At 35.5% G+C, this 23,156-nt stretch overlaps 1 protein-coding gene across 4 annotated transcripts in view; it reads right to left on the bottom strand.

Annotated features, from left to right (window-relative positions):
* Positions 1-23,156, bottom strand: part of ERCC8 (ERCC excision repair 8, CSA ubiquitin ligase complex subunit) — a 62,950-nt gene that overhangs the window by 14,777 nt on the left and 25,017 nt on the right. For all 4 annotated transcript variants that reach the window (XM_058731710.1, XM_058731713.1, XM_058731727.1 and 1 more), the window contains 6 exons: positions 17,142-17,223; positions 16,031-16,099; positions 14,794-14,860; positions 12,286-12,386; positions 10,381-10,505; positions 1,405-1,602 (listed from right to left, as the gene is read on the bottom strand). In XM_058731710.1, coding sequence (XP_058587693.1) covers positions 1,405-1,602; positions 10,381-10,505; positions 12,286-12,386; positions 14,794-14,860; positions 16,031-16,099; positions 17,142-17,223 — 642 coding nt within the window. The remainder of the gene's footprint in view (positions 1-1,404; positions 1,603-10,380; positions 10,506-12,285; positions 12,387-14,793; positions 14,861-16,030; positions 16,100-17,141; positions 17,224-23,156) is intronic.

Genomic DNA, 23,156 nt, shown 5'->3' with positions numbered 1-23,156 from the left:
CATTTGCAACAATGCGAATGGAACTTGAGGGTATTATAAAAAGTGAAATAAGTCAGAGAAAGACAAATATCATATGGCTTCACTCATATGAGGAATTTAAGATATAAAACAGATGAACATTAGGGAAGGGAAGCAAAAAGAATACAAAAACAGGGATGGAGACAAAACATAAGAGACTCTTAAATACAGAGAACAAACAGGGTTGCTGGAGGGGCTGTAGGTGGAGGGAATGGGCTAAATGGGTAAGGGACATTAAGGTAGACACTTGTTGGGATGAGCACTGGGTGTTATACATTGGGGATGAATCACTGGAATCTACTCCTGAAAACATTGCAATATATGCTAACTAACTTTGATGTAAATTAAAAATAAAAAAATAAAAAAGTAAAAATATTTAACTCTTACATCAGGATACTGACAAATCAGAAGAGATAATAGCCATAGAGTGAGAGCAGGGTCCTGAAGGTCCCTGTTAGTTGCTGGGCTGAGGTATAATCTAGGAGGCCTCAGGAGAGGGGGTGAAGCTAGAGGCCACCTAGGGGGCTTGGTGCAACAGCTCTTTAACAAACAGTAAGATATGTATTTGAATATTTTAATACTGGCTACTGGCATACTGATGTGTGCTGGCTGAAAAATAAGCACTGTGTCAGACACAATTTAAGTAATGAATAAACGATTAAGAGCTTTACCAGGTGATAAAATCCTTCCTAGCTCTAATAATCCATAATGTTCATTATATCAGTATTTAATTCTCATGAGCCTCATTTTCTTTACCTACAAAATAGGGAAAATACCAATATTCTTGCTCTATAAGAGACTCATTTAAAGGAACACAGGAGGTAATCTGCGCAAACATTCTCTGAAAAAAATAACCTGATTCCTTGGTAAGATGAAAGAAAAAGGTCAGGATGTTAAAACAAACATCCATAGGTTTTTAAGCATAGGTATTTAAGAAATTATGTAAATTGCATCAACTCAAAAGCAATCTGACTAGCCCCCGGCAGAAAATAAAAGAAAATCTGAGACCGATTCACATATACATAAATCAAGATACAAAAACTATATTTTGCGATTAGACACGTGTATTACAGCTTTTCCCAAAAGACTGCCTGTAAGACATTATTTTAATTTGCTAGAGATTTTCATCTGCCAAATAAATGGAGCCCATATGCAGAAGAAAAGACTTATTTCAGTCAAGTTGCACAATATTATATGGACTCATACAAATATCCCATACTATCTAAAAATTTATCCTATATTATCCTCTATTACATAAACCCTAGCTCAAATGTGGATTAAAAGTATAATTCCTCAGACTGAAATCACAATTTACTCTTTTATATACAACTAGCCTAGGAAGCTAGCTAACTGAACATTTTAAATTCCCTTAAGTAACATTCTTACCTGGAAATGAGACTGAAATACACAGCAGTCAACACTTTTATAATGTCCCTTAAGCATAGTTATCTGTTCTCCTGAGTAAATTGTATAAACAGCAATGGTGCTACCATATGGCATGAAAACAAATTCTGAACTGCAGCCATCGGAGACAGTGAATTTCAATGCTTTTCTACTGTCATTACAAACTTTTCCATAGTTTACCTGTAGGATGTAAAATCATAGCATTACTCATTTCTTAAATCTGAATTAAAAAGACAACCAAAGACTAGAAGAAATATTTACTTAAAATATTATAACATACAACAGAAAGGGCTGTATTAAATCTAAAGAAAATGATCAATGTCCTAATAGAAACAAGGGCCAATGACATAAATGTACATTTCACATAAGAGGAAAATACAAATAGTAAAAAAAAATCCACAAAATCAAATGTTAAGCCAGAACAGAAATAAAATGCAAATTAAGGCAACCTTGAATAATCATTTTATGATTTAGCAAACATTTCCAGAAACCATGAACTAGGGGTGCCTGGGTGGCTGAGTTAGTTGAGTGTCAGACTTTGGCTCAGGTCATGATCTTGCGATCTGTGAGTTCCAGCCCCACTTTGGGCTCTGTGCTGACAGCTCAGAGCCTGGAGCCTGCTTCGGATTCTGTGTCCCCCTCTCTCTCTGCCCCTCCTCTGCTCATGCTCTGTCTCCCTCTCTCTCAAAAAATAAATATACATTAAAAAAAAAAAAAAAAAAAAAAAGAAACCACAAAATACTGCATACTGTTACAAGTGAGATAAACATGTTGGTGGCACTGTAATTAGGCTATTTCTTCTAAAAGGTCAAACGATTTATTATGCAACAAAATACAAAATGTTCTTTATGGGGGGGTGGGGTGGGGAATCACCTTTTTATTTTAAAACATTTTTTTAACGTTTTATTTATTTTTGAGAGAGAGAGAGAGCGAGCAGGGGAAGGGTAGAGAGAGAGAGAGCAGGAAAGGGGCAGAGAAAGAGTGAGACAGAGGATCCGAAACAGGCTCCATGCAAATAGCAGAAGGCCCGATGTGGGGCTTAAACCCAGAAACTGTGAGATCATGACTTGAACCGAAGTCTCACACTTAATTGACTGAGCCACCCAGGTGCCCCTATTTCAAAACATTTTTAATTGTGATGAAGTACATACAGCATAAAATTTGCCATCTTAACCATGTTTAAGTGTACAGTTAAGTGACATTACATTCACATTCTTGTGCAACCATCATCATCAATCTCTAGAACTCTCATCTTGCAAAACTGAAATTCTGTACCCATTAAGCAAGAAAGATATTCTTACCATTTGACCAAGAAACTACTCCTGGGAATTTATCTTAGGGAAATAATTAAACAGCAAAAACCTATATGCCCAGAGGAATTCAAGGCAGCATTATCTAGAATGGCAAAAATAACTAAAAATAGATGTAAATCCCTAATAATGTTATAACAAACCTTCAGTTTATATAGTAATTAAAAACCATAATTATGAAAAATATGCCGGAAATAAGGATAAAACTCATGTGTAAAAAAAGCAGAGAACACAGTGTGTATACAACTGCAACTCTATATAAATAATTATGGATTTAGGACAAAAATTAAAATTCTGCAACTATATGCCAAAGGTGCAAACCCAACAACATCCGCATCTCCTCAGCAATTGGAAACGCGAACTTTCAGCTCCTATCCCAATCCTACTGTACTAGAATCCTCATGTTAACAAGATCCCTGGGTGACCTATAGGCTCATCAAAATGTGAGAAGCTTTGGGCTAAAGAAATTGATAGTCAGGGGGCACCTGGGTGGCTCAGTCAGTTAAGTGTCCGACTTCAGCCTGGATCATGGTCTCATGGTTCGTGAGTTCAAGCCCCACGTCGGGCTCTGTGCTGACAGCTTGGAGCCTGGAGCCTGCTTCAGATTCTGTGTCTCCCTCTCTCTCTGTCTCTCCCCCATACACTCACTCGCTCTCACTCTCTCTCTCAAAAATAAATAAAAAATAAACATTAAAAAAAAAGAAATTGATAGGTTTACTTCCTGCTGATAATTTAGATTTAGCAGTTTAGGGTAGGTATAAAATGAGTAGCTAATCATTTGAGAATTATGAGCATGAAGATCACCTATGTCTCCCTTTCCTATAGTTAATACTAGGGTTTAGACAGGCAGTAATTTACCTTTTTCTCTTTTCAGAAAGGTTAGTTGGGAGTGTGTGTGTGTGTGTGTGTGTGTGTGTGTGTGTGTGTGTGTGTGTGTATACTTCTATATTAACAAATACTGAGGTCCAAACGGACATGTGCTGATAATATGTGGATACCACACTTGCCTCACCCACCCTTCAGGTTCACATGTGACAGAGATGAGCATACACCTTCAGCTATCCCACTACAGCAGTGGCAAAATGAAGCATTAGAATATTAAACTTATAGTCTGGAGACTTGGGTTGTAGAAACCCACTCCATTACCCAACCCCCTGTCACTTTTTCTTTTACTCTCTCTCTCTCCTTTTTTTCTTTTTTTGCCCATTATGAGTAATGATAATGAATGATTATAATGATAATGAATGATTATAATGGAGGCTAATGAATGATTTAGCCTCCAAGTTTCATTACTCTAATCTGTTAAATAGAAATAACATCATTTACCAGAGTTACTGTGAAAAACCAGATGAAATAACACATATGAGAACACCTAGAACATAAAGGTATCCAGTAAGTCCCTAGATTTATTAATTCCTATATATATTTAAAAGTACAACATTCTCTCATTTGTGTCTTTGATCATATAGGTGCAACGGTTCATAGAATATAGTGTCATTCTACAAATAGTTGCGTGTATAGAAGGAGTGTGGGGAAAAAAACCACACATCTTCTCAACTACAAACTCTCTGTTCCTGCTAGAAAAATTCTGAACTGCTTGACTGTGATGACCTTATTCACATTCATCAGATGACCTACCTAACTATATTCCTTCTCAAATATGAACTGGGAAGTGCTGAATGAGGTACAAAGATTGAACCAGCTCTCTGACACCCCTTTCTTCTTAGGTGTCCCCATTCCAAACCATTCTGCAACTTACTATCCCATCAATCTTCATAAATCACTGCTATGGCCAAATCACTTGTGGACTAAAAATTATCAATATTTTGATACACATTTTTTTAAATTTTTTTTTCAACGTTTTTTAATTTATTTTTGGGACAGAGAGAGACAGAGCATGAACGGGGGAGGGGCAGAGAGAGAGGGAGACACAGAATCGGAAACAGGCTCCAGGCTCCGAGCCATCAGCCCAGAGCCTGACGCGGGGCTCGAACTCACGGACCGCGAGATCGTGACCTGGCTGAAGTCGGACGCCTAACCGACTGCGCCACCCAGGCGCCCCAATTTTGATACATATTTTGATGATAATTTGGAATTACCAAATTTTCAATACCTGTGGAATAAAGTTCTAATAACAGGTTAAGGAAAGGAGGAATCTATCATTTACTATTGCTTACTATGTGTCATACATTATACTAGGTGACTGTCTAAAGTTCCCATTTTATGACTATGTATGCTTACTATAAAAAGCAATGTTTGATAAATAGCATGATGTCTATTATTATGAAAGTACTGTAGAGGAAGAGGCTACTTTTGGCTATGATGTGTTAAAGGTGATAGGGGAGGATGATATGGGACTTTGGCAGGCTGATGGCAAATCCAATTCCCTATCTTATGAATCCCTTTTATTGTTCCAGGAAACATACATCTGGTCACTAAATGAATACCTGTAGTGATACAGACTCCATCACAAGGCAGCTCATTTTATTATTAAACAATGATCAGCATAATCATAATAATGATAGGTAACATTTACTGAACATCAACATTTGCTGTAAATATCAAAGTGCTAAATGTTTTACATGTGTTATTTCATTTAATACTCAAAACAATACTATGAGATAGTCAGCATCTCATAGGTCTTTGGGCCAGCAAATGGCAGAATCAGAGTGAATCTAGACTACACTAATCAAAAACTACTATGCCACAATGTTGTAAATTATTTTTCCTTCATTCCATTAAGTGATGATCACAATGCATTCTAATATAAGTGAGCACTGGGTACTTGAAGGCATCTAAGCTAGACTAGAGTTAAGGAGAAGTTGTGCCTGAGATGAACCCTGAAATCTGAGAAACAGGACAGGAAGGAGAACAGTATTCCAAAGCAAGGTCTGGAGTTTGTACAGCAGAATGGAAAAGCAAGAGAGCAAGGTATTTTTTAAGACCTCTAAGTAGTTCAGTACGGACAGAGAAAAAAAAAAAGGGAAAGTGGCAAGATATAAAGCTGGTGAGTTAGCAGATACAACTTATGAAGGCTTTGTGTGCAACAGGCAAAAGCATTCGGTTTTAATAACCTGTAAGCACTGAGGAAACAATGAAAAACTTCCACTGGGAGATAAATTTGGGACAAGTTAGAATGTTAGAGTAATTAAATGGAGTAATCATGAGGGCCCAGAGTGAGGCAGGAAGGGAAGACAGATATGAAAAAAAATGAAGAAGGAAGAACTAAGGGGATGTCTAATTGATTTAATACGTGGGATAAAGAGCAGGGAAGAATAAAGGATAGATTCCCAGTTTTAGACATTGGTATTAGTGAATGATAATACCAGTATCTAAAACATTCAACACAGGAATAGCTACTATAAATTTTTTGTTCTTTTGCTGTGCCAAAAGCTGTCTCTCTGTAAATTTTCTCTATAAGTACTTGTTACGTTCTCTAAGGCAATGGTTTCCAGAGTACAGTTCACACACCTCAAGAAGCCTACAAAATAATCCATTAAGGTATTAGAAGAAAACATGAGAATTTCGATTTTTAATCTCATTTTTATTAAAAATAAGAAATTAATCTTTAATTAAACCTAGGTTCATGATAGTATTTGTACAGAAGATATAAGTAATAATATATCTACTTGAAGCATGCACTTATATATCTTTTTAAAATTAAAAAAATTTTTTTCCAATGTTTATTTGGTTTTGAGAGACAGAGAGCATGAGTGGGGAGGGGCAAATGGAGAGGGAGACACAGAATCTGAAGCAGGCTCCAGGTTCTGAGCTGTCAGCATACCTTAACCAACTGAGCCACCCAGGTGCCCCTGTCTTTTTAAAATTTAATTTTTTTTTAAATATTTTAAGTAAAAATGTCTTCACTTTCTCAGAATCCTTATACATTTAATACTGCTTATAATTTATCACAAGAATTATTTCCCAAAAATGTTACTCACAGCTGGATTGAAAGAGTGGAAAATGTGACGATGTGGTTTTTATATATCACATTACAAAACAAAAGCAGCAAAAGCTATTGAGGTAGGTCCAGAGCCTTTAGTCACAATGGGGAAGAGGATGAAAAGTATCTCTGAAGAAGCAGAGTATCTAATCCCCAAATCAAAAGTAAATAAAATTACTCAAAAGACCACATTAAAAAATAAGCTTCAGGGGCACCAAGGTGGCTTAGTCAGTTAAGCTTCCAACTCATGCTTCTGGCTCAGGTCTCATGGTTCTTGAATTTGTGCCCTGAGTCAGGCTCTATGCTCACAGTATGGAGCCTGCTTAGGATTCTCTCTCTCTCCCTCTCTCTGTGCCCCTTCCCTGCTCTTTCTCTCTCAAAATAAATAAATAAACTTAAAAAAAATAAAAATTAAAAATAAGCTTCAGAATTTTCTGAAGAAAACAAATGTATTTACAACCTTAAGGTTAGGAGTAGATTAAATAAACTTTTCTTATTTAACTTATGTCTTTTATCTTGATACTCATTTTTAAGATTTAGAAGTATCTACTGAAGAGCAAAAGGATAATGGAGATGTAAAAGATGAATCCCTCTTAAGAGCAAAAGGGAAGCAAAAGAAAAAACAAAGATTTACCTAAAAGATAAAAAATACAGATTCAAAGGGGCACACAAACTCCAATGTTTACAGCACCATTATTAACAATAGCCAAACTATGGAGAAAGCTCAAATTGACTTTCCATTGACTGATAAATGGGTAAAGATGTGGTGTACACACACACACACACACACACACACACACACACACACACACACAGACAATGAAATATTAGTCATCAAAAAGAATGAAATCTTGCCATTTGCAATGACATAGATGGAGCTAGAATGTCCTATGCTAAGCAAAATAAGTCACTCAGAGATAGACAAATATCACATGATTTCACTCATATGTGGAATTTAAGAAACAAAATAGATATGAGGAGAGGTGGGAGGAAGAAGAGAGAGAAACAAACCATAAGAGACTCTTAACAATTGAGAAAAAAATGAAAGGTGAGTGGGAGATAGACTAGATGGGTGATGGATACTAAGGAAGGGACTTGTTATGATGAGCACTGGGTGTTGTATGTAAGTGATGAATTATTGAATTCATAAAAGCATACAATGGGTGAAGAGGTTATACCATTAAGAGTACTATCAAAGTACGTCAATGGTACAAATTCTATTGTTGCCAATGGACACAATCCATATATATCTTTTCAAAACTAACAAGGGTCCTAATAAGGCAATATGATACAATAAAAATAGTTATTTATGGTATACCTACTATTTAACAGGTACAGTACTACTTTTGACATTCTTTTAGTATCCCTAAAATTATTGTTTAGGTACATAATAACCCCTCTTTACAAGATGGAGACACTGAAACTCTTACCGTAGTCCTTCATAATGTCACCTTAAACAAACTGACTAATGTCCCAAATTACTAAATAGCAGGACTAAAACTGGTTTCCAATTCTGTCGGACCATGTTTAAATATTTGAAAACAGCGTGTTTCCTCTGAGAATTGCTTTTCCTGGGATCGATGTCCCCAGTTGTCCTCTGAAGGTGAGTTTCTGGACTACTCTAGTCATCTTTTACTTACATCAAGTCAATTTTAAAATGTATTACATTCTAAACACACTATTCATGAAATGGACTTGCTAGCAAAAACCTATAAGGTCTGAGTATCATCTTCAAGGAGAGAAAATGGAATAAAATCATATTAACAATTTTTATATATATACTCAATACCATTTATACTTATCACATTCACCTTTGATGCACATGCCAACCTACCTTTCCAAAGTGACCCTATCACTTCTTCATTCAAAGGCTTTTAGTGGCTTTCTATTTCACCCAGAGAAAAAGCCTAAACCCTTACAAAGGCCTCTAAGCCTATATCATCTGGTGCCTGTTTCTTCTGTTCCTCATCTCCTATTGTTCTCCTCCTTGCTTCCTCTATTTCAACACAAGAGCCTCTTAGATGTTCCCTGGGTATCCCAAGCATGCTTCTGCCTCACAGTCTTTGTATTTTCTTCCTTCTGCAGCCTGGAATGCTCTCCTTTCCAGATATCTGATGGCGCATTCCTTCATTTCCTTCAGGCCAAATGTCATCATCTTCTGAGAGAGACATACTCTGACTGCCCTATGTAAAACTGCAACTCCAACCTCCCAATACTTTCTATGCTACTTGCCTTGCTTTGCTTTGCTTTTCTTCATAGCACTTGCTACAGCTAAAATATATTTTATCCATCCACCTATTTATTGAGTGATGGTTAGATGTCTGTCTTCCTCTCCCTAGAATTAAAATTCCTTGAGGATAGGACTCTCCTATGTTTTGTCTGCTGCTGTATAATACTGCCTGGAAAAGAAGTACTTAATATTTATTAAACAAATGAATAAACTGAGAAAAGAAAGGTGTGACCTGATTAGGAACATGGTACCGGTATAATGAATGGAAGATTTTAAATTAAAGTTTGCAATGCCTGAGTTTCTAGTCTGAGATATGATGCAGAAGCAGAAATACTTCCTAAAGCACATGAGAGATTAGCAATCTAGTGTAAACAATTTTGATTTTATAGTTAAATTATAATTTAGTAATACAAGTGGTACCTAGAGTATCTGAAAGAGAATTAGTTAGAAAGGATGATTAAATAAAGAAATATGGAATGGGGCACCTGGCTGGCTCAGTTGGAAGAGCATGTGATTCTTGATCTTGGGGTCTTGAGTTTGAGCCCCATGTTGGGTGTAAAGATTACTTAAATTAATAAATGAAATTAAAAACAAAAAAAGAAAAGAAAGCAATATGATTAATACCAATACCTACCTTAAAGCATTAGATAAATGCTTTAAAGGGTTTCGTAATTCATTGTTGCAATAGGAGTGGAACCTAGAGTCAAGTTCTGTTGTTTTTTAGCTGTTTTAACTCACACTGGTTATGTATCCATTTATGTCTCATTTTCTCATGTGTAAAATGGGAATTTTAACAGTAACTACTTTCATAATATTGATGTGATGATTAAATAAGACCCTATATGCTTCAGCACATATATTAAATGTTAATTTTTATTAGCACAGTATCTGACATATAAGCTCTTAATAAATATTACCTACTACTATTACTACCAAATAACAAACTTATTAGCTTATTCTCAAAGTTAATAAACCACAGGCATACCTGGTAAGACCCATAATATAAATTTTAAAAAACTATTAGAAATTAAATACCAAGTAAGAATCTAGGACATTTAAAATACATTTATTCTAATATTAAAGTACTATATGTTCTGGTACTATAACATTCATTTTAGGCTGTGTTTACAAGTCATATACAGTATAAAATTAGACTATTTAATCTTATAAGTTTAATTTATATCAATTGTTCTCAATCTTTTCTTCTCCAACATACCTGAGAGTTATGGCACACTCCCATTATGCACAGTGGCTCAGTAGAGCAGTAATTCTCCACTAAATGGGGAGAATGTGGTGGGAGGGTAGTAGGGTGGGTTGTCTTGTGTTATTAGTTCATGTAATGGAAAAATATAAAAAGAAAACTGTGATTCAGAGATAAGAAAAGAGTTAAATCTACAGAAGAACATTAAGTGTATGTCACAGATCCATTTTTTCAATTTGTATTCAAAAGGTTGGAGATACTTAAAATCTCTTACTAGTGTGTTTTCTCCATTGGAACTATTCCAGAGTCTCATTCGATTATCCGTACCAACAGTAAGGAGGTGAAGCCCATCACTTGTAAAACATAAGCCATTAACTTTCCCATTATGAGCAGTGTTTGCTGCAATGAAAAATACAATTCAGTTAATCAGTTCTTGTATTCAGGACACACTTAATGCTTCATGATACAGTTATTTAAACATATTAATATAGGACAACTCTCTGAATTGCTTAAAATATACAAGTTGATTATGTTTCAAATTATTCATCCCTGTGGATTATTTGAATACAATAAGCTATATAAATTAGAACCACAAAAATAGAGAAAAACAGGAAAACCAAAAAGGAAAATATATATTGCCAAATATAATTATATTGCCAAATATAATTTTTCTTAAGAAAGTAAGCTGTGCTATCAAACTCAATTAAATGCATAGCCTGACATTAAAATTTTATTTTATTTTATTTTTTAATTTTTTTAATGTTTATTTGCTTTTGAGAGAGACAGAGACAGAATGTGAGTGGGTTAGGGGCAGAGAGAGAGGGAGACAGAGAATCTGAAGCAGGCTTCAGGCTCTGAGATGTCAGCACAGAGCCTGATGCGGGGCTCGAACTCACAAACCGTGAGATCATGACCTGAGCCAAAGTCGGAAGCTCAACCGACTGAGCCACCCAGGCGCCCCCTGACATTAAAATTTTAAATTAAACACTTTTCAAATTTCTTTTATACTAATTCTATTTTTAATCTAAAAATCACTCCATGGACTATTAAAAATCAATAATACTAGTATTTACAATTAAAAATACTTTTTTTTAAAAAAAATGTTTATTTTTGAGAGAGAGAGAAAGAGAGAGTGCAAACAGGGAGGGCAGAGAGAGGGAGACACAGAATCCAAAGCAGGCTCCAGGCTGTGAGCTGTCAGCACAGAGCCCGACGTGGGGCTCAAACTCATGAGGGGTGAAATCATGACCTGAGCCAAAGTGGGACATTCAACTGACTGAGTGAGCTAGGCACCCCCGAGGTTTTTTTTTAATGTTTATTTATTTTTGAGAGAGAGAGAAAGAGAGAGCACAAGCAGGGGAGGAGCAGAGAGAGAGGGAGACACAGAATCCAAAGCAGGCTCCAGGCTCTGAGTTGTCAGTACAGAGCCTGATGTAGGGCTCGAACTCATGAACTCATGAACGTCCGACGTTAAGCCAAAGTCGGACGCTTAACCGATTGAGCCACCCAGGTGCCCCTAAAAAAAACAAAAAACTTTAATAGGGAAAGAATACCTCTTCTAGTTTCAACCAAAATTTGTATTGCTGTCAAAATGATCAACTTTGAGAAAGCATAATTCTCAATAGCTTAATTTAATTACAAAGATTATTAAAACAATCATAAAATTGTATATAGTTCATTCTAAGATTTTTCTAGTCTGGAACTAATTCTGAATCAGAGTTTTATCCCATAAAGATATTAAATTCTATCATAAAAATGGAACTGAGGTACTTTGTCACCTGGATAGCAGCTGACACATTTAACACAACTTGCACATTTTATTCTCATACAACAGTCCCAAAATGTTACTATTCCTTCAATTTACTGTAGCTTCCTAAGGGGCACTGAATTTGTATTAGCTGACCTCACTGGAGGAAAAAAACAAAAGTAACTAATTCAGAAAAGTTTCTGCATTTGAAAATTTAGGAGATGAAATGTCCTGCTTCTTTGTATCTTGAAGAAAAACAATCGTGATTTAGTTATGTACATTTAGAAATGGATTTACTATGAATGACTTTTGACTTTTTCTAAATCGTAAGATTTATAATTTGTCAAGAGACATTAATTAGTTTCAATTCAAAATTTTCAATATAAACATACTATCATTAGCATGTTTCTATATTAATGTATTCTTCATTACCTGATTCAACAGCTTGTGACTTTTTTCCATTATGCTGATCAAGAGTAAATAAACATCCTGATGCTCTCCTGACATCCCATAATTTTACTCTGCTGTCAGCACTAAGAAGAAATAAATGTTACACTGACATATAAAGGTAGGACAGTGACTACTCTTGCACCTAACCTTTCCAGTATTATGGCACACAGAGGTCTCAGTATATCAGTGCAAATATATTTGTATATTTGGGTTGTTGTATTTTGCCTTTTCATCTAATATTCAAAGTCAATAGTAGCAAAAAGCAGTGAAAAACATAGCAAAAAAAAAAAAAGGTAAACTTTTTTACATCACAAGGACTGAATTCTGCTGGAATTCTGCTGGACTGAATTTTTATGAGCATGTTCCTCCTCCAAAACTGGACAGCTTTGGAGCTGGTTCCTTAGCAAGTTTGTTACTACATCTTTTCTACTGTTTGTTATTCAAATGTTTTCTGACAATCAAGCAGGTAACTAATTTTACTTTTGTTTAAGAATTCATTTGGCATGAATCTGGTGTTTCCTGTTTTATGAAAAAATTAAGGTGGATAATGACAATATATTTATATTTGGTTTCGTATACACAAATCTATCTTTGCCACATATTCAAGAACTAAATTTAATATCTCTTAGATATCAGACCCTTGTATTTATCTCAAGTAAGTGAAAAGAAGAAAGGCAAAATACCATGATCACACATCAATTTCAGCTTCTTTTAAAGATCTGTATTTTTTTTTAAGTTTATTTATTTATTTTGAGAGAGAGAGTTCGTAGGCAGGGGAGCGGAGAGGAAAGAGAGAGAGAGAGAGAGAGAGAGAGACAGACAGACAGACAATACCATGCAGGCTCTGCACTGTCAGTGTGGAGCCCAATACAGGACTTGAACTCACAAACTGAGAGATCATGACCTGAGCCGACATCAAGAATCGAACTCTCAACCAACTGAGTCACCCAGGTGCCCCATCAATTTCAGCTTCTAAACTACACCTAAAGAAAATGTAAATTAGTTTAACTGATGCCATCATGTTCTCAAAAGAGACCTCAACAATATTCTAACCCATTGGGTTTATCCAAGCCCCTTTAATTAGAAAAAGCAATACAATGAATTTTATAGGGGTACTTGAGTGTCTCAATCAGTTAGGTATCCAACGCTTGATTTCAGCTCAGGTCATGATCTCATGGTTCATGGATAGCACCCCACATTGGGCTCTGAGCTAATAGCACGGAGCCTGCTTGGGATTCTCTTTCTCTCTCTCTGTCTCTCAAAATAAATAATACACTTAAAAAAAACCCTCAATGCATTTTTAAAGTCTATTTCTAACTTACAAATCTTTTTTTTTTTACATAGATACAAGGCTCAAATCTTCCTATAATCTTGACTCTTTTCACAGATCACCATCAAACCTACCTGATTAGAATAGTAAGCAAAAAGCTAGCATTTCCCATTTTCAAAATGGTTTTCTTTCTTTACAGCTGGAGAAGGTCTGCAATGGGATGAGTCTGAGGATTTAAGTATTTTCTGAAACAGGTAAGATTTGGACATATCTGGTTCCTAACGCCAATTACTAGGTCCATCTCATACTGATTCAAATTTCTGGTGTACTCTGAGAATTAAAAGCCTCTTTCTTAGCTTCCCTATGAGTTGAGGAAAACCAAATTAGGCATAAACAACAGAAATCCACCTTAGTATGGACCCACCAGCACCTAGCCCCTCACCTTCACACCTCATTAGCCAGCCTTGTTACAGCCACATCCTAGACTTGTTCTACTTCAGAAAGCACAGATTTTTTTTTTAATTTTCTTTTAACATTTATTTATTTTTGAGACACACACACACACACACACACACACACACACACACACACACAGAGGGTGAGCAGGGGAGGGGCAGAGAGAAATGGAGACACAGAATCTGAAGCAGGATCCAGGTTACAAGCTGGGGTTTGAACTCACAAACCATGAGTTCATGACCTGAGCCAAAGTCAGATGCTTAACCAACTGAGCCACCCGGGTGCCCCCAGAAAGCACAGATTTCAATATCACATTCTGCAAACTATTAACAGAAGCTTCTCCAGGAACTAAACTGCTTGGTATAGGGTAGGCAGTTATTAAATATTAGCAAATTGAATCAACAAATAAATGTTGAATCAGATTCAAAATAATTCTGTATTAAAGGAAATGAATAGAAATGCTATTATTTTTAAATTAATAGTCTTATACTTTTGTAGAAAAAAATGACACAACACAGTTGTTTTATAGGTAATACTAGTAGATTTGCATTGCTACAGAGATTTTCTTGTTTTCTCTGACTTAAAGGGTGAGCACCTTCAAGATAGACAGTGATGCAAAGGAAGATTTCTTATGGTGATATGACATAAAAACTCAATTATTTTAAGGACCTAATTAACAAATAAATATGCATCTCATATAAATAGTGTTCTCAAAATTCTTATCATTAACTATGAACTTTGAAACCAAATAATGTGCATGTTACCTTGCAGTTGCCAAGATGTATTCACAACGTGGTGACCAAGAAACTGCCAATATTTCTTGTCTGTGACCTGCAAATACAATCGTATGAAACATCCTATAAAATACTTGAAAAATCAAAAGATACACTGTAATTTAAATATGTCTGATTTTGAAGAAAGTAAAGACTATTAAAAATAAATTGATATGATCATCACTTTTTCACTTTTATAATCTGTTTAAATATTAACATGAAGTCTGTGGGGGCATTTCTCACACATGGTAACTTATTATAAATGGCCTGGTTTTGCACTGGAAAGGTCAGAGCAAGTGAGTATTTTTTTTTAATACAGCTATTAGATTAGAAAGTAAAGGCATTAATAAATGATAGATCTCAAGCTCATTTACTTTTATCTACAGCAAAAAAACACTGCAACAAACCACTCAAGATAAACATTCTAGAGAATAAAAATGGTTTCTAACTTTTCAGAAAGTTGTAATAGAAAAAGTTTTCTAAATTCATGATTGTAAAAAGCATTTATGTAAAAAATTTTTTCTAGAAAGCATAGGTGGTAAGTTCATAGGATAACTTCAGCATTTTAATTCAATTTTGCCTAAACGAACTATTCAAACTAGATATTTTCATATACCTTACATTAGAAATTCATTATAAATGTAAAACAGATGCTATCCATCTCACCAAGTTCTCTTGATATATTATGTGCTTCTAGAGATAAATAAAAATATATATTTCTGAGTTACATCCCATCTTTTCATTGTTTAGAATCAGATGGTCTAATGCTGATAAAAGTGGGAAAAATATTTAAATTAATATATGTTAACCAAAATGATTATTTTACTGCCTTTTTCTAAAATAGTTGCAATAAGGGGAAAAAAGTACTTAAATATTAAGAATGTTTAGTTAGCCAGAACAATATTAAACAATGCTCTTAACACAAATGTACCAATATAAGTTTCATAAATACATATATTTTTTAAATGTAGAAATAAGACAAGGTTTTCAGCTAGACTTTCCATATCCTTTGAGCTTACCCTATGGCCATTGTTTATATAAATGTCTCCTCAATAGTTCAGTTTTATAAGAATAATGCACAGAAGGATCTTTATCTCCTTGTTGACTTTTAACAACTAGCACAAAATACATCAGTCATGTCAACCACAAAGAATACATTGTTAGTAATGTTTCTTTTTATTGAATGGTTTACTCAAAGTAGTTGTTGTTTCAAATTAAAAAAAAATACCCTGTAAAATGTGGGAACAGGATCCAGACTTTAAGTCACAAAGTTGTACTTTGGGCCCTCTAGTACCGACTGTAAAAACAAAAAAAAAAATGGTTTAAGATAATTTTATTATAAATCATCACCAAAAGGAAATAAGAAACTACCATTATGAATCATGACATTTTCACTGCATCCATGTAGAAATCTAAAAAAAGTATGCTAAAGATATACTTCAAATCATTTTTAATGCTTATAATTAGAAAATTTAATTGCAGTTATACCTTAGTACAAGGAGAACCCTATTATTGTGTTATTTTTTAACATTTAATTGTGAAGTAATTATAGATTCAAGGGAAGTTGCAAAGATAGTACAGAAAGACCCTGTGTACCTATCACCCTTGTTGTTCCAATGGTTGTTATATGAGGTAAAACTATACTACAGTATCAAAACCAGGAAATTTGTATTGCTGCAATGTGTATGTATGTATAATCCTAGGCTATTGTATTATATCAAGTTATTTTTTAATACCTTAGTTTTTCCATAGTAATGATATGCTTCCAATCAGAAACTCTGGACACAGACTGAGTGGACCTCAAAGACAAGTTAGTGTCCAACTGTTCTTCACAGATGAAACAGCTAACTGGCATCTTGAGGTGAAGAAGTTCATGCAATATGCCACACAAATAACAGAATCACAGGGGCCTGGTATCTGATACCAGAAAAACATTTTTTCTTTCTCACACATGAGAATTCTTGTTGCATGTGCTTTCATAAAAATGGATGTTTAATTTTAATAACAGTCTTAAAGGAATAATTTCCATTTTTGCACTGTGTTGAATTTAAAAAGTTGCTAAAATTTGTTCATGTACAATTTTTGAAGCTTTGGTGGGTGAAAAGTAACTCCACAGGGAATAGAAATGTGCTTTCTTAATCTTTGAATCCTAGCCACTAGCACAGTGCCCAACTTACACAATAACTGTAAAACTGAATGTCAAAATGGCATATACTCAAGCTTTTTTCTTTTTTTAAAGAACTGTGATATTCACCTGGGTTAAAATGTCAAATCAGAAGTAGGTATTAAAAGGGAGCAAGTTTCAATACGTTGAAAAGCAAAAAAGGACAGGTACAAACCTGCTACCAAACAGTGCTTGGTGGCAACTGGAGACATATGATGACTATAAACTGTTTCTTCAAAATTAAATATATCTGCAGTCTGATAATCAAAAGACATTTAAAAAGTGTAAGTTCTAATTATAATCACAAAAGCAGTTAACTTTCTATTTACTTATTCCCAGATTATCAGTAATTTTTAAGTGACTGTTAGCAATTTATTTGACTTAAAACATAAGAATTTTTTAAGTAAAAAACCGATTAATTTAATTTAGTTTTATTTTATTATTATTTTTTTTAATGTTTATTTATTTTTGAGACAGAGAGAGACACAGCATGAGCAGGGAAGGGGCAGAGAGAGAGGGAGACACAGAATGTGAAGCAGGCTCCAGGCTCTGAGCTGTCAGCACGGAGTCCGACGCAGGGCTCGAACTCACGAACTGTGAGATCATGACCTGAGCTGAAGTCGGACGCTAATCGACTGAGCCACCCAGGCGCCCCAAGACCTATTAATTTTAAATCCTTTGTTCTTTATAACACTCTTGTCCCTTTGGTGAGAAAAATAGTTTTTTGCTAATAAATTCCAGACATTACGAAGACACAGCCAATGGCTCACCATCTTCTTCTCCACTCCATTCAGGGATTCTTCTCCACTCTATTCAGGGAAACTTCATAATATGTACACAGGTCATCTAGCCATTATTCTGCCTCTCAGTCCCACACCCCAGACACCCTCATCACCGAGATTTGTTCTTCCTTTGAAATCATACATTTCATGTATGTTACATGTGACCACAATCTTCCATCATTTTCAGCTTTATTTTTCCCAACTACTTCTAAGACACCGAAATAAAACCCAGAACTCCTATCAGTTCCTCTTGTCTTTGCTTTTTGTCCCCTTCTTCAGCTTGGATTCCAAGGTTCAATTCTTCAACTGCCAATATCTTCAACTTCAACCCTGGATGACTCTAAATGTTTGCCTTCTCTGAACCTATATCCAGGACAATCTACACCAGAGGTCAGCAAACTTCTTCTGTAATCAGCACACTGTAGTATATATTTTAGGGTTTAAGAACTACTACTCATTTCTGTCATTGTAGTGTCAAAGCGGCCACAGACAACAAATATGTGTTGCAATAATGCTTTATTTTACAAAAAGAGGCCATGAGCCCAGATCTGGCCTATGGGCTACTTAGTAAGCTGACCTCTGCTCTACCCAAGAGAAAAGAATCTTCTAGTATGGCAAACTGGCATCACTATAAAAGATCATTCACCTCAACTGGGCTTTCAGTATTGACTGCCAGTCCTACCATATTTTAATACTATTCCCTGCAATATTCATAGCGCTTTCAAACTTCCATTCTCCACAAACATGGCCACTCGATCAACTGTAACCAGCAATCTGACCTTTTATTACAAAGAGAAAACAAGAAGTCATTCAATGAGAATTCTCTTAGTGTCTTATCAACAAACCCACAAACACATTTGCTTCCATCTATCCTTTTTCCTTCTTCATTCCTGTTATCATGGAAAAATCATCCTTTCTCATATTTAAAGTTACTATCCCCACCTGTGCTTAGATCCCCCTCACCACTGTCAGAAATCTCGCTCTATACATAATCTCCTCTATCTCCAAGATATCTATAAACTCTCCCTTTCTACTGGCTCATTCTCAACAGCATTTAAAAATATTCATGATTTGGGGCGCTTGGGTGGCTCAGGCAGTTAAGTGTCCAACTTCGGCTCAGGTCATGATCTCATGGTTCGTGAGTTTGAACCCCACATCGGGCTCTGTGCTGACAGCTTAGAGCCTGGAGCCTGCTTCAGATTCTGTGTCTCCCTCTCTCTCTCTCTCTGCCCTTTACCTGCTCGTACTCTGTCTCTCTCAAAAATAAATTAAAATATTTTAAAATAAATAAAAATGTTCATGATTCTCTTTTTATATATATAAAATGTTTAAATGTTTATTTTTGGGAGAGAGAGAGGGAGAGAGAAGAAGGGAGGGAAAGAGCGGAGGAGAGGCACAGAGAGAGGGGTCACAGAGGAACCGAAGCAGGCTCCATGCTGACAGCAGAGAGCCCAATGCAGGGCTTGAACTCACAAACTAATCAATCACGACCTGAGTTGAAGTACGATGTTCAACCAATCGAGCCACCCAGGCGCCCCCATGATTCTTTCATCTTAAGAGTAAAACAAAAACCTTTCATTCTATATTCCTCCTAATTAATCTTTCTTCTTCAAATCCAAATTTTGGCCATCTTTGACTTCCTATCTCCCACATATTTCTCAACTCAGCACAATCTTATTTTTATCTATACTACCCCAATTCACACTACTCTTCCAGTTATCACTGATACCTGCTGTCATCAAGCATAGTCTTCATCCTACCTAACCTGTCAGTATTATGAAACACAGCTGGATACTGCATTTTCCTTAAAACAATCTCTTCTGCAGGCTTCCATGATACAACATAGTCCTCATTTTCCTCTTAACACTCTCTGGCCACTCCTCTTCATTGTCTTTTGCAGGCTTTGTTTGTTCCTTTTCCTGTCTTATTAACCTTGTCTTCCTCATGGTTTTGTTCTATGCATTCTTCTCTTCAACTGCCACTTATATGGTATTTTCAGTGCAGACTACCTTCCTAAATAGCAGGTATCTATTTAGGATTATCTTCATTTGGATTTCCTGTGAATCCTTCAAATTTAACAAATCTAAAATTTAACTCAACACCCACCTAAACCTTTCTTTATCTTAGTAAATGACAATATAATCTACCCAACTGCCCAAGTTAGTGAACTTGAGGATCATTCTTTTTTTAAATAACAGCTTTATTGAGCTATAATTAACATACCACACAATTCAGTCAAAGTATGTACTTGAGCAGTCTTTAGTATATTCACAGAGTTGTGCAATCATCACCAAAATCAATTTTAGAGTATTTTTATCACCCCAAAAAGAAACCCAATTCCCAATAGCAGGCACTCCCCATTTCTCCCTACCCTCTGCTCTAGAAAACCACTAATCTACTTTCCGTCTCTATAGATTAGCCTACTTCTTGACATTTCATAGAGATGGAATTATACAATATGTGGTCTTTTGCAGTCTTTCATTTAATGTAATGTTTTGTCTTCCTTTTTTCATTTCCTTTAGCATAATGTTTTCTTTTTTCTCTTTCCATTTCATTTACCATGATGTGTTTTTTTTTTTTAAATTTTTTTTTCAACGTTTTTTATTTATTTTTGGGAGAGAGACAGAGCATGAACGGGGGAGGGGCAGAGAGAGAGGGAGACACAGAATCGGAAACGGGCTCCAGGCTCCGAGCCATCAGCCCAGAGCCTGACGCGGGGCTCGAACTCACGGACCGCGAGATCGTGACCTGGCTGAAGTCGGACGCTTAACCGACTGCGCCACCCAGGCGCCCCTACCATGATGTTTTTAAGGTTCATCCACACTGCAGCATGTATTAGTACTTCACTTCTTTTTATTGCTGAATAATATTCTAGTTTATGGCTATCCGGCTAATCAGTTCATGAACATTTCATTTATTTCCACTTTTTGGATATTTTGAACACAAACTCATTGTTCATGAGTTCGAGCCCTGCACTGGGCTCTGCACTAACAGCTCAGAGCCTGGAGCCTGCTTCAGATTCTGTGTCTGCCTTACTCCCTACCCCTCTCCTGTTTGTATTCTCTCTCTCTCTCTCTCAAAAATAAGTAAATAAACATTAAATGTTTTTAATGAATAAGATTCTTGAATATTCAACAGTATTTATTCAACTGTTACATGTTTGAACTAGGGATTCAACTGGCATGCAAAATAAACACTGTCCCTGCCCTATTGCAAGGAGCTTCAGTTTATCAAGAAAAACAAATGATTAAACAAGAAATAACAGTAAAGTCCAAAAGGGACTATAACAATGAAAGTGTACAGTGTTTTAGCAGGGCCACATAACCTATAGAGAATTCACAGAAGTCTTTCCAGAGCCAGTGATGCTCTGGCTTTTCACTGAGATGAAAGTTGATGAATAGAAACTGGCCAAGTCCAAAGAAGGAGGATGAGACTTCTAGTTGAGGGAACAGCATGAAGAAACTCTTTCAGGTAACAGTAAACATGACATTTTAAAAACCGAAAGATGCTAAGTATGATTAGAGTGCCAAAGAACAGTGGCCAGAGATAAAGCCAGAAAGGTAGGCAGTGTATGTATCATGAGGGACCGAGGGACCTTATAAATATTAAGTAGGCTGAATATTTTCTAGGAAAAAGTAAGCTTTTAAAGCAATGGCAAAAAACAAAAAATGAAAACATCAAATTGGCATTTTAGATATGCTGCCAATTGGTTAGAAGGTGGCCAAGAGGAGGGTAAAGAGACCAGGTAGGAGGTTGCAATAATCCAGCATGAGTCAGCAGATCCTGGCTTGATTAGAGTAATGGCAATGGGATAAATAGATATGAGAGGTTATTTACAGAGAATTGACAGAAATTGCAAGTTGATTAGCTAGCTATCAGGACTAGTGAAAAATCAAGAATGGCCTCCAGGGAAATGCAAATAAAAACCACAATGAAATAACCATTTCGTTCGTATTAGAATTGCTGAAATCAAGGCAGACAATAAGTGTTGAGTAGGATGCAGATAAACTGGAACCCTCATAAATTATGGGTGGGAATGTAAAATGTTTTGGAAAACAGTTTCTCAAGGGTTAAGCATAGACTTAGCATATGAGCCAGCAATTCCACTCTGTGGAAAACATAACTCCACACAAAACTTGCACATTATGAACATTTGTTTGTAGTGGCACTCCAGAATTTTATTCATTTTTAAAGAACATGGCCTGGATACTGACATCTGTATTTTCTGATTTATGTTCCATTATGCAAAATTCTAAGAAAACTCAGAACGAGAAAAAGTTGTTCTCTATCCTAAAGTGTTATAGAGAAGACTGTAGAGAAGATATCCCTTTAAGCCATATCATATGCTCAAGCTAGAAAATACACTTATGGAAAACTCAGATGAAGTAAAGGTATGATAGATATGTAATTAGTGACAGGGACAGAGAATGTGGAAAAGGACAGTATCACACCTTCTTTATCTTTCTTTGTACCAAGGAAGAAATTATTTGTATAAGAATTTATTTCTTACTGGATACTTTCAAAGTTCTTGTTAATAAAATGCTTTGTCTATTTCAGAAAGAATTATGAATGCATGAAATACTATTTTGAGTTGGCAAAAACATTTACGTTCTAAAGAAGTCAATGTTAATGAAAGAAAATGCAAACGTATGGCTTATTAATTTTAAAACGATACCATTAACTGAAGTGTAACAAACATACAAAAAGGTCGACAGATCATAAGTGTACAGTTCAATGAATTTTCCCAAAGTAACCACCACCTGCATTATAAGATAGAATATTATGAACATTACATTACTAACACCCCTAGAAGTCTCTCTAGACCCCCTTTCAAGCCTCAACAAGAAAGACAATCACCATACAGACCTCTATTAATCTAGTAGTTTTGTCTATTTTTGAATAGGAGTTATATATTAGGCACTCTTTTGTGTCTGGTTATTTTGTCCAATGTTATATAAAATTCATACGTTTTGTTGATAAAGAAGTGAGTGTACCCTTGTCAATGCTGGACAGTATTCCAGTGTAAAATTTGACAGATTTCATTGGACTGTTACTGGACATTTGGGTTATTTCCAGTTTTTGGTTATCACGAACAGTGCTGCTATGCTCAACCTTATAAATGTCCCTTGGTGAACATATGTATGCATTTATATACTCAAAAGTATATCTTTAGGGTAAAAAGATATCCACATATTTGGCTTCATTTGATAACAAATATGTCTACCAATTGTAATCTCATCAGCAATAGATACACTTGTCATTGTTATCAGATCCTTTAATTTTAGCCATTCTGGAGGGTATAAAGAGTTATTTCTTTGTGGATTTACTTAAAATATCCAGGTGCTCAATTAATAAAGACAAATGCATTTATTTATTGGCTATTTAGATACCCTCTTATTTGAGGTGTC

Source organism: Neofelis nebulosa, chromosome 1 (assembly GCF_028018385.1).
Source record: "Neofelis nebulosa isolate mNeoNeb1 chromosome 1, mNeoNeb1.pri, whole genome shotgun sequence".
Lineage (NCBI taxonomy): Eukaryota > Metazoa > Chordata > Mammalia > Carnivora > Felidae > Neofelis > Neofelis nebulosa.
This window is presented reverse-complemented; position numbering and strand designations above follow the sequence as displayed.